This window comes from Anoplopoma fimbria, chromosome 23 (assembly GCF_027596085.1).
Source record: "Anoplopoma fimbria isolate UVic2021 breed Golden Eagle Sablefish chromosome 23, Afim_UVic_2022, whole genome shotgun sequence".
NCBI classification, from domain to species: domain Eukaryota; kingdom Metazoa; phylum Chordata; class Actinopteri; order Perciformes; family Anoplopomatidae; genus Anoplopoma; species Anoplopoma fimbria.
Window position 1 is genome coordinate 9,773,094 of NC_072471.1, and position 12,932 is coordinate 9,786,025.

The following is a 12,932-nucleotide window of genomic DNA, read 5'->3' on the forward strand; positions in this document are numbered from 1 at the left end:
TGTAGGTCTGAAACTCAAATCGGTCCTCACAAAGATAGATGAACAAGTTAACACACACACACACACACACACACACATATCGCTGGTCAACCTCAGGTCAACTCCAGAGCAAGGTTACATTAATAATGAAACCACTATGAGCAAAACAGCCGGCCACCCACACAGTGACCAAATGGAAACGAACCAATAATCACACTGGCTGTTTCATTATTTAATCATGCATAGCCTGCATTCGTTAAAGGTTAAGAATCCAATACGTGGTCCCTTGGCTTAAACCAGTGGGATTAGAACCAACAACCACACTGTCACCGTCTGCGTGTAAACATCCAGGTGTCACAGCCGTTAAACAGCCCCGAAAAACACCTGAGCATGGGAACTGAACCCTCCACCGCCGGTTTGATGATCTGTTATTCTGCACCCAGGACTCGAACCCTGATTCTGGGAAACCAACCAGTGACGCTTACACTAGCAGACCGCTGTAAAGTGTTTGATGAGAATATATTTTTGTAATGTAATGCGCGATTGTGTTACCGACTCCGTCTCTTTCGCACACACACACACACACACACACACACACACACACACACACACACACACACACACACACACACACACACACACACACACACACACACACAGGAGACGGGGCTATTAATTGTCCTGTGACTAATATCCAGGGTGTCAGCAAGATGTGTGAGTGTTGGCAGGAGGAGGTGGTCGACGACGCTCACTTGACTCAAACGACTTTCACAGGCTTTTCTTCCTCCATTTTCATTGTTTTGGTGCTTTTGGATATCTTTCCTTTCTTCCCTTCTATTTTTCCATCTTTCCATCCCCATCCAGTTTCTTTATGTTATTGCTGCTTTTATCTGTTACTTGCTCTCTGCTGTTTTATGTTTCAAAGCAGAACAGAAACAAGTTAACTTTAGGGTTTTTTACCGTGTGTCATGCTTTGTTTAATCCCAGTGGTTTTGTTTTTGAGAACAGTATTGGTGACCTTGTTATATAATATACACAATCGCCTGTTTGTATATCTATACTTGTGAGGACCCTCATTGACGAAAAGGCGCTTACTAGCCCCTAACCCAAATGTTAACCTTAAAAACTACATCCCTAAGTCTTCCCTTTTCTCAATCTTAACCTAAACTTCATTTTAAATAGAATTAAAATTACTTATTTAGTTAATTAGTAAAACAAATATATTAAATAATAACTATTTTGATAATCTTTGAATCGTTAAAAAGTCAATTCAGTCAAACATTCACTGGTACCAGCCTCTCAAATACCAGGTGTTAATGAATGCACCCTGATAGGTGCATACATTCATTTATAGGCAAACCGATAAATCCATTAATTAAGGAAATGAATTGCTGATAATACAAATAATCTGAAAAGTGAAGAAAAATATATAAATATCCTCACAAAATTTCACTCTAGTTGCTGAAACCTTAAATTGGTACTCATGAAGATAGATGTATGGTACACTAACACACACACACACACACACACACACACACACACACACACACACACACACACACACACACACACACACATTACAAACACAGCACAGACAGGTAACACTTTATACGCTTTATGTGCTGCTTTTGTGTGTGTGTGAACTTTAATACTTTAGCATGAACTGGCCGCTGCGTTGTTCCTTAGCTGGAGAGTGTCAATAGTGTTTTAGTGGTTGTGAATATTACATCTGGTGCCAGAATGTATTACGTGTCTCGAATCACTGTTGGCTGTTAGATCCTGTCAAAGCTGCCATGTACATAAAGTTTAATGCGAATGTTATTAGTATAGAAACTTGATATTGAGTGACTGTGAATAACTTTTGGAGCGTTGACTACCATTCTCCCTCGCCTCCTCCTTCCCTCCCTTGACTCTTTTTTTGTTCTCTATTCTTCTAACTTCCATCCTCCTCCTCCTTCTTGACGCCCAGGAGCGGATCATCGAGCGGTTGAAGGAGCAGCGGGAGAGGGAGGAGAGAGAAAAGGGGGACGAGATGGAGTCCAGCAAGAAGGAGTTGAAGGAGTTGAGGGAGAAAGTCTCCCATCTGCAGGCTGACCTGGCTGACCGCGAGGTAGAAGACAGACACATGGAGACATGCTCGAGCATATCTGTGCTCAGAAAAACACACTCTTTATGTTCCTGCCAAGGAAACGTGATTGATCTATCACTGTAGAACAGACCTCAGATCCTCCCAAGGTCCTCGTGCTGAAGGACAACAATGATAAAACAGTCACATTTCCTTGACAACAACATGCTTCACAACCAATGAAAACAGTGATTTGAGCTTGATTCTTCTGGCTTGGATCTTTTTTGATTCATGGAAAACGCCACAGCAAAAACACAGAGGGAGAGGCAGGATGACATAGCAGTTTTAAGCACTGGCTTTGCTTTTGTCATCCTTCAGAGGTTAGACAGTTACAATTAACCACTTCAGGAAGGCCTGAATGTATTTTTTTCGCTGATTACAACATTATGAATCTTTAGTCAAAGCGAGGAAGGAAATACATACTCTGATGCATTAGCATTGTTACATTTAACGCTCCACTTTGTTCAGTACCAGTGGGGAACAATGAATGCTTATGTCCCGACACAAGTTTATGTTTCAAAGCACACCTGTGAACACACACACAAGTTTCATGTAAAGACACACACACAACAGCTTAGTTGTAAAATCACAAAACTGAAAATGTGCTTTTAGTTGCATTTTATCTTCTAAGTCTTAAAGAAATAGTCTCACATTTTGGGAGGTAAACTTAATTAGCTTTCTTGTGGAGAAGTAGATGAGAAGATTGATACCATTGTCATGTTTGGTCGCTTAATTTGAAGCAAGAGCCAGCAGGGGGTCCAAATTTACGAAGTTTTTTTTTGACATGGCAAGAGTCCCCCAGAGGCTGTTTCCCCCTGCTTCCAGTCTTTATGCTAAGCTAAGCTAACTGCCTGCTGTCTCCAGCTTCATATTTAGGTTACTTTCAGAAATATTCCTTCATAGGTCCAATATAGTAGGAAGTGAGATTTCCATGTCTTTGATAGTTTTAAGGCAGGTTTAGACGCTATATAAATACTGTGAAAGTGTCAACATGCTTTATCCAGAGAGAAATGCACACAGCAAGTATTCGGGGGGTGAATAGAGATATATTCAGAAAGACAGCACGAGAAAAGAGTTTTTTGAATATTAAAGCATTTCCAAGTAGAAACCCAAAATACTTTACCTTTTTTTGACGTTGGCTCTTCAGTAATTTAAGAAATTGTGGGGTCATAAAACCTGTTATCGCCCATTTTATAATTTGAGGTATACATGGGAAAACTCAAGGAGAAAACCGGCATTCCTCTCTACTCTGCTAAACACAGATGTGGGGTTTGTCTGACAACAGCAATATACTGTATCTATATATGTACCTAAATATAATCAGAGCTAGCAGCAAGGTTTCTCTAACCAAAGCCCAGTCAAACATGATGATCTGTAGTCTGGAGTTGGTATTGTCAGTCAAGGGTAAAATTACATGTCTGAGTGTCTCCCCTTCTGGTCCGTCGGTTTCTTGTTCGACTGGCCCTACCAAAAGAGGAAAAGACCACAAAGAGAGGGAGAAAGAGTCTTCACGGATGGAGGGATTTAGCTGGAAGAGTGAGAAAAGAGACAGGTCATGGGAAAATGTTTTGAAGAACAAGGGGCAGAGACAATCCCAAAAGTATAGGGAGGCCCTAAAGGATCAGTCAAGTTGCATACACCTTGAATATTTGTAATATTAGCCATAGCATTGTACTCATCAAGTTATTTGCTGAGATCTGGGAGTCTATTTCTACAACAACAACAAAAAGGGACGAGACAGGAGCAGTCAGATGATCACACATGGTCTAAACAACACCCCAAGTTCAGTAGAGCTGCTCAGTGTCTAGCACTTAGATGTAATGTGTTGGCTTCCTTCCTTATCACTCTCTGTCTCTGTTATCTTTTATTTCCTTTCAGACCTCAGTGCTGGATCTGAAGGAGAAGGCTTCCTCTCTGGCTTCCTCCACTCTGAAGAAGGACAACAGGCTGAAGAGTCTGGAGATCAACCTGGAGCAGAAGAGAGAGGAGTGTGTCAAACTAGAGAACCAACTCAAGAAGGTGAGCTGTCCGGCAGCGCAATACAAACATACCATTGCCTCTCAGTAAAGACAAGACAAGAAGGAGCTTCATTAGAAATGTGTCTTCAAGTATATATTCAGTTTTGACTGAAAGTGTGGGGAATAAGGAATTATAAATCGAAGTATACATTACATTACATTACAGAAGTATAAAATAATAGGAATTAGATGGTTTGGTCCAAGTTTGGCCACCGTCTTAAACTACACGTGGACCAAAACAGGTGGACTACAAAATAATGTGGATACTCGTCTGTGTTCTGGTTTTTACGTGAGTGCGTTTTGAGACTAATTAAAGGCAATTACCAATTTTAACTGTCAATTATATGAATCACAGTGGTGAATAAATACACATTCAGACGGAGACACAACAAATGGAGGATTCTGAACTGTAAAACACCTCCTCTCTTTTTTCCCCTTCCTTGTTTTCCCTTCACTGCTTTCCAAGATAAACGACTGGCTGTGTGTGTGTGTGTGTGTGTGTGTGTGTGTGTGTGTGTGTGTGTGTGTGTGTGTGTGTGTGTGTGTGTGTGTGTGTGTGTTTGCATATCACATATTCTCTATTTGACACAGCAGCCCATAAAATGTTATGTGTGTGTGTGTGTGTCGCTGACAGCCTTACAGTCATTTTCACAGACTGGAGAAGACAGCACCACCACCACACCCTGAATGTGTGTGTGTGCATGTGTGTGTGCGTGTGTGAGACAGAGAGTGAAAATGTGTATGAAGGTGTCAGTGGATCTCTGTGGTTTCTCTCATCAGAGTTTATTTCTCAGTCTCTTTCTGTTTCTATGGATTGAAAAAAGACTGAAAACACGTCTGTGTGTGTGTGAGTGGATTGACATTATGCATGTGACATTGTGTCTGATGTTTCTTTTATTTTCCTTTCTTATTTGTCTTTCTCTCTCTCTCTCGCCCTCTTTCTTCCCTCCACCCAGATCTTCTTATAATATCTTCAGACACCCAAACATTTCCTCTCTGCATAAAGACCTGTAAAAACTGATGTCTGCTTCCAAAACTAATAGGGTTTATGTGTTGTGTGACCAAGGCGTGTGCACACACACGCACGCACACAAAGTAAATCTGTCCCAAGAGCAACATTTGCTTCTGGGAAACACACACAGCTGTTCTAACCTCACCGCCGGTTATAACTTTTCTCCTTTGTTTCATTTCATCTGTTTATTTTTCTCATTTTCTGCATATTCTGTGAAGCAGAGCAGAGAAACAGAACGGAGAGAGAGACACTCTGCAGCTCAGTTTAATTAGTTTTTTACTTTACTCACCTTTTCATGCTCATGCTATTCTCTGCATAAATCAGCAGCATGTGCCTTTGCCTGTTGCATGTGTGGAATCCAACTCAAACCCAAGACACCGTCAGTGAGCCAGACTGAAATGCTTAGACTTATTAATAACATAGTGTGCCTCAATAACACACATTTATGACATAGTAATTTACCCTTAATTTGAAAAAATGTAATTCTTCGTTTTTCATAAATTCTCTTATTTTGTAATAGCCAGGCTTCGTATTGCTCCACTAAATTACTTTAGATTTTCTGAGAACTGATGAAGCCTTGTATGTTAAAGCATCTATTTTTTCAAACATGGTATACGCTCTGGTTTATAGGTCTGGTATATAAAAGTGTGTCTGGTCCCTTTAAGACCTATCTATGAAAGTCATTTTATTATAAAAGACCAATTATAGACCAATTACTGTTAAAGAGTTCACAAAGGCACGTGTCATCCAACCCATCCTCAACACACATGTTGTTATTGCCATATCCTTTCTTAGCTCGGTTTATTTATAATAATTACTTTCTCTTCCAGGCTCAGGGTGCAGCGAAAGATTCCCAGGCCAACACTGAACTCTCTGAACGCATCTCCTGCCTGGAGCAGGAAGTGACCCGGCACAAAGAGGATGCTGGGAGGGCCCAGTCCGAGGTGGAACGACTTCTGGAGATCCTGAGGGAGATGGAGAACGAAAAGAACGACAAGGAGAAAAAGATCCACGAACTGGAGAGGTGAGAGATGCATTTATGCAGAGCGATGACAAAAAAAAGGAATTCCCAAAACGTCTTCCGCTCTCCTCTTTTAACATAAACCAGTAGAAAACAACCAGGATTGTCTTGATGAATTCATAATATAATTTTAGATTGGACTCCACTATGTTTCCATTAAATTTCAAGCTACATGCTGTTGGAGTCTATGGTAATCTTACCTGCAGTACTAATCCACTAGTCCCTTTTTCTCACCCCTTCCTCTCCCATTTTTCTTCCCTTTTTCTCCTTCCATTTTGGCTTTATTTCTTCCGTCGTCACTCATCTTTTCCTTTTTCCATCATTGAACCTTATTCACACGTGTGTATGCATAACTGTGTATACATTCATGTGACTCTGCATCTGCGTGAGTGTGTTTATGTTTGTTTGCGTGTGTGTGTGTGTGCGCGCGGCCATCAAACCCCAGAAATCCCTCTGCCTCTCATCTGTGGCGTTCTCAGCAATCGCGAAAACAGGCCCCTCCCCCCGCTGCCTCTCAGCAGCCAATGGGGGGGCTGGTGTGGGACTACCTGGGCACGTGAGTGGCTGGTGGCCCTGTCGGTCAATTAGACATATGCACGACAAAACTCACTTTGCTTGTCGGAGGATGGGATGTGAGAGCACCATGAAAGCAACTACTCCCATGTGGAAAAGTAATGTCAAATTAAAAAATCCCCAAATTAATTTGTGCCTCAATTTTTTCCCCCATTGGGAATAGCACCTTTAACCACCACAGGACCAGAAGTTAAGATCAGATAGGATTTGTACACATAGATAGGATACTTAATGAACATTTCAGTTGTTTTTCCGGCAAAAATACCCAAAAGGTTTGAGAATATTTATTTTTTCGTATAAAATATCAAACTAAATATCTTTTAATTCAGATAAAACAGACAATTTGAACACATCGTATGGAAAATGAGGATGGCTGTTTTTCTCAGTTTTCTGACATTTTATAGATAACACAAGTTATTAAATAACGAAACTAATCAGCAGATTTATTTCTAATAGCCACTATTTGGCATCACATTAAAAGAAAATACAAACATTTGTGATTTGACACGAGATTTCTCATGTTTTGCAAGCCTTTTCCACATGGGACAGAGCTGCGTATTTTCACTAATATTCACTGTCAAAGAGTTGCAGCATCTGTTCTCCAAATCTCTCTAATAAGTCTTATTTGGACTGTTTTCAAAATCAAACAAATCCCTCTGTGCATCAGCAGAAGTTTTTGTCATCTGTTATACTCCAGTGTGAACTGCTCCCAAAAGTTTGTAAAACGAGGGCACCAGTCTGCCCCCGTGCAGCCAGAAACTCTTTGAGCCGCTCTTCCTGTCAATGATGCAACTCTTTCATTTAGTGGCTCTGTTTTCACGCTTCACTTTTGTTTTACTTTCAGCCAAGGATGTCTGACTTGCAGAGTTTAACCCACTCTTTTTCTTTCATTAGGAGTCTGGACAGTTCACTCAGTTTTTTTTCGTATTTCCTTTATGCTAATAAGAATGTTTTTTATGTTTCTAACTACTTTTCTAACTGTCTTTTTTACCTTGTTTAACCTGTCTGTCTGTGACTTTTTATGCATACAATATGTACACTAATTCTAACTCACAAACTAGTGTGAACCTTGATCTGTCTCTTCTTTCTGTCTGTATCTGATGATCTGTCCGTCTGCATGCCAGCATGTCTTTTTTTACCTGTCTCCCTGTCTTCTGTATTCTATTGTCCTGCCTGTGTGTCTGAACTACATAAAAAAGGATCCTACTGAGAATAAGTTTAGTTGAACAAAATACACCTCTCAAGCAGGGTTAGGTGTCTTTATCTTATGGCCAACAGTTTAATAATCATGTTAAAAAACAATCGTAAGTGTACAATGAGGTATATTTTATTAAGAGTAGTAAAAGTGATTTTTTTCTTCGAGGGTTAGACAGGTCAGACCCTGTTCATATGCCTCTCCATGACTTTGATTTTTGAACAACCAGTTTCTTCCTTGGAAACCATCGTCTCCACCCCACTCTCTCTCTTTATGTCTCTGTGTGTTTTGTAGTTTGACTGTAATGCTATGGTTGTTAATGATTCTAGGGAGATTCAATGTTTCCTCCCTGTGTCTCCGTCTGGACAGTAGAAATACTAGACTATAAATAATTCAGCACCTGCTGACTTCAAACTGGTGGGTTTTAACTGTGTGTGTGTGTTTGTGTGTTTGTGTGTTTGCGTGTGTGTGTTTTATTCAATCTGCCAGAAGTCGCAGATGCAGTTACAGCAGTACTAGCTTTTTGGCTAACATTGTAGTGTAACTTAATATCCATTTAAGAATTGCAGATGGGTGAACACGTGGTCTTTTTTCAGATCTTACATCATAGGTATTTGAAAGATGTTTCAGTCTCATCGATGACAATAGAATAAAAGCTTTTCTACAACTGATATTAATATCTGAACTTCTCTGGCCGCTCTTAGGACACAGGAGAGGTATTAAGTCTAGGCTTAGTGCCGTACGTGTGAGAACAGTTTCTAGTAATAGTAAAATTAAGATTAAGTCGTTTTTATGAGGGAATGTAACTTTCCTTTTACATACTGGCACCCACATTTTCTCATTACTGTGAAGTAAGCGGTTTGTAGAGGTTATGTAAGAGGGTGTAAGGAAGTGTGATACTTTTAGATCTTCATATTAAATGGTTGCATTAAGCTGTTAGATGTCTCATGAGGGAAACTATCCCTGGCTAAGTTAAGGCTGTGGTTAAGTGTGAAACACAGTAATGAAAAGGGCAGAAATTGCTGTTTGCTCTGCCCCGCCCCCTTTTCTAACTATTGCTTTCCATCCTCAACAACGATAATGGTGGCAGGTTTATCACTCGAAATGTTTCATTATTTTTTTAAATAATAGGTCATTGATTTCAGACTATGGTAGACAAAAAGCAGGTTTCTCATTTCTAGTCGACAGTTGTCAATTTTACTGGCTGAAATGACGGCTGTCACTTGAATATATCAGCTGTAGGCAGTTGGCTCTTTAAGCTTATGTGCCCTAAAAGGCTTGAAAACATTATATATCCGACTGACTTTTAAATGTTTCTATCATTTAATACTAGAATCTTGTAAAGGGGCTCTTAAATATGCAATTAATAGAAGAAAGATCTAAGCTTCAACTGTTTTCATATGCTGATGTAGGTACTAAGCAGGTTAGATGGATAAACAAATTATTGTTACTTACTTTGGAACAAACAAACACGCTGCTTAGAATCATTTCTTAGACTTTGCTCTTTTATTTTGGAAAGACTTAAAGAGCCATTATCTCCTTAACTTTTTCAAATGCAAATCTGGCATTTGGAAAATTTTCAAATCTTGTACTCTTCAATGCCTAGTAACGGTGTTATTGGTCTATTACTGTTAGGGGAAGGGTTTTAGTAAAAAGCAAATTAATATGATCTTTATTTTTCCTCATGTGTTAGTCTTTACTCCTGCCTCAAAAAAACTAGAGTCAAAGTACAATTGAGATATTTTATTCCAACTTCTTTTTTACTGGCTGTTCAACCTACAAGCACTGACCTTGCAACATGTAGTGTACTAATACTGACTTTGTCCCAGGGCTACCTAACCCCGCTGTGAATTATAAGACTAAACCTGGAGCTAACAGGTCTGCAGAGGAGGGTACATTCGCCTGTGGCCAACTCTTATGTTGTTACAGAGACGTTATCCCAGGGCTAGGAGTGAGCAGAGGGAACATTTCTAATGAAAAGATCAGATGTGGGTTAAACAAGGTTAAAAATCAACCCCCACTCCCCCCCCCCTAGTTCCAATCCAGCTGTAATGGTACCAGGTTATTTATTTCAGTAACTAGGATGGTAATTGGAGCAGACCGAGTGACTTCACACTGAGGGGAAATGGGGCTGAAAATCTGCCTTGATGACCAAAATAAAGGATTTGGACGAAAGAGTGGAAAACAGAGAGAGGGAAAGAAAGAGGGGAAAGGAAGGTAGCGGTGGAGGGAGAAAAACAAGGAGACGGAATTGACGGTTGGAGACAGCGAGGGGGAAGAAAAGACGAAGAGACAACACGTTAACGAGAGGGAAACAGAAAACAAAACTGACAGGAAAGGGAAGATGGAAAAAAGAGAGAGGTTTAGAGCAGGGTAGGGTATAAACTTGAGTAATAGGAAATTAAAGAAGTTTATTGCGTGTTATATTGTTCTGTAATGGACAATTTGTCTTTGGCATGCTGTCATTAGTGTGCGTTCCCAGGCATAAGCTCACCCTGGAGTTTGAGCTGTGCCAGTTCAACCAAACACATGACGAGTGATCGTGTGGAATTATTTTGGGGTCAACGAATTTAGGAAGTGAGCTTTCTTACATTTTTATATCTTAGTGATTACATGCCATATGCCTTTTGGTGGAGACCACAAATCCACAAGCTGCACACTTTTTCAAGTCCCCCTGTGAAAAGCAAAAGAAGTCGTTTGCAATATCAAAACCAGTGAAGAACAAATAACTCGTAGGTAGCACGCTCTCAGCTCGTGCTTTGATTGGCTAGTTGCTCGCTTTCTATGGCTTGTGATGTCTGTGTTGTCTGTGTGTGTGCCCTTAAATGTTTGTAGAGGTCTCTCATAACCCTTAATACTGTACTGAGATGAAGAAATGCCTTCATTTAAAGGAATATTTCACCCACAAAATGAGCATTTGTGTATCAATTACTCACCTTGTGTTTGGTGAAGAAGACTTGTCTCCAAAGCAAACAAAGAATACAACAACGGAGAATAGTCTTGATGGATTGAAGTAAATGGGGCAGTATTCAAAGATGCCCGGTTGTTCTGGAGGCAATAAAAATGGGATGAATGTGATTCCAATTTTTTTTATTCAGATATAAGTGCGGGCAACAACCATAAGAACTTTAATGGCGGACCCAGGTCAAATAAGGTGATGCCAGTTAACTCGCAAATTTTATAATAGTTTATAGTAAAACTATTTTTATTATGTAGAATAAAAGAAAACCCTCAATGTGCGATTTTTGTTATTAAGACTTGGATAGTTGTAAGTAGCATTTGGGACAACTGTGGGACACTGAGTAAAAAGTAAATTTCGGGTGTTTATGTGTGACTTTAATAGTCGGGTTTAAGTGAAGAATCATAATAATAATAATCAATCCTTTATTAGTCCCACAATGGGGAAATTATTTCGCTGCATTTAACCCATCCCGGAGGAGCAGTGGGCTGCAATGAAGCGCCCGGGGAGCAACTTGGGGTTAGGTGTCTTTTAATAGTAGAGGGGTTTGAACCACCAACCTTGTGGTTACGGGACAAGCGCTCTACCTCATGTGCCACAGCCGCCCATGGGGTAAGTAGTGAGCATACCACTGGATAAATTGGATTATACTGCACGGGTTGTGTGAGATGGTTGTAGATGTATTGATATAGATTACTTCAATTCATCTGCTCTGGGTTTTTTTATTTTGATGAGAGAAAAAACAAGCTTTCTTCACACATTCAATGTAACACGGGGTGAGTAAACAAATGGTAATTTTGTGGGTGAAGAATTCCTTTAACTTGTCTGTCCGTCTGTCTGTCTGCCTGCCTGCCTGCCTAGCTGTTTGCTTGGTCATGCCTTTCTATGTGTCTGTCTGCTGTCTCTCTATGGTTAATTGTGTCTCTCTAGCTGTCTCTCTGTCAGTTCCTCTGTCTCTCATCTCTCTCCTCTTTGAAGAGTGATCAAGCTGGCTAACCTAGCACTCAACTCCTGTCTTCCCTCTCACCTCCTCTGTTTCTCTTTCCCTTTCTTTTATCTTTACAATGCGACGCCGTCTCCTGCTCTACCCAGTATCGCCTCAAGGTTAGTACCGCACGACTATTTTTCTTCCTCCGTCACTGTCGAGCTCTCCTTCATTTTCATACTTCTTGTCCTTGCATCGAGACACTCCCTCATCTCCTTCACTCTGTCGTGAACTCCGTTTTTAAATCATTCTCATCATGTCTGTCGGTCTTTGAAGGAAACACCTTGACTTTCACTCTGCTCTCCCTCCCTGACACACCGCTGTCTCTTTGAAGAGGATACATTGTTGTCTCTTTCTTGCACCCTCCATTATAGTCTTGTCACGATACAAGCTCTAAGGTCAAATTTGAGGCTACCACAGCAAACAGGAAAAAATGTTCAAGCAATGTATCGCCATCATTAAGTTGGACAGCTGTGAACTTTTGCTCGGAGTTCTTCTAACTTCTGTTGGTTTTCTGTCTTTGTGGCTTTTATAGAGAAATCCCTCCACATTTTGTTCCTGTGTAACAGTTCAGCCGCTTTTTTAAATTTTCAACCGAGGTTTCATAATCTTTTATGGTCCGATCAGGTTGCCAGGCAATCAGCGGAGACTCCAGGAAGTCGCTGCTCCTAGCCAAGAAATAGTCCGCCAAATAACCTCCTATAAACCACATCGTTTTTTACACTTTTGAACGGATTAAACAAACAAGATATATATAGTTAATTAGGGAGCTTTACAGGTGCTGGTAGGTGAATTTGTTAACTTTTTGACAGAGCCAGGCTAGCTGTTTCCCTGTTTCCAGTCTTTATGCTAAGCTAGGCTAACTATGCTAACAGACTTCATTTTTAACGGACAGGTATCAATATATATGGTGAATATGATTAAATATTTTAGTGTATGGCACCAATTATCGTCCATATCCTCAGATTGAAAATCTCCCTTACTCTTCTTCTTTGACTTTTAAATATTCCTGTCTGCACTCAGGAGGTGACTCCGTAATGAGATTTTAGCATGGAAAAAACCCAA

The 12,932-nt window shown here is 40.3% G+C and overlaps 1 protein-coding gene across 1 annotated transcript in view; it reads left to right on the top strand.

The window, feature by feature from the left end:
* The window catches only part of LOC129112474 (ELKS/Rab6-interacting/CAST family member 1-like), a 153,536-nt gene that overhangs the window by 36,705 nt on the left and 103,899 nt on the right, over positions 1-12,932 (top strand). Inside the window, exons 13-15 of the mRNA XM_054624589.1 lie at positions 1,949-2,089; positions 3,983-4,123; positions 5,965-6,158. Of these exons, the coding sequence (XP_054480564.1) occupies positions 1,949-2,089; positions 3,983-4,123; positions 5,965-6,158 (476 nt within the window). The remainder of the gene's footprint in view (positions 1-1,948; positions 2,090-3,982; positions 4,124-5,964; positions 6,159-12,932) is intronic.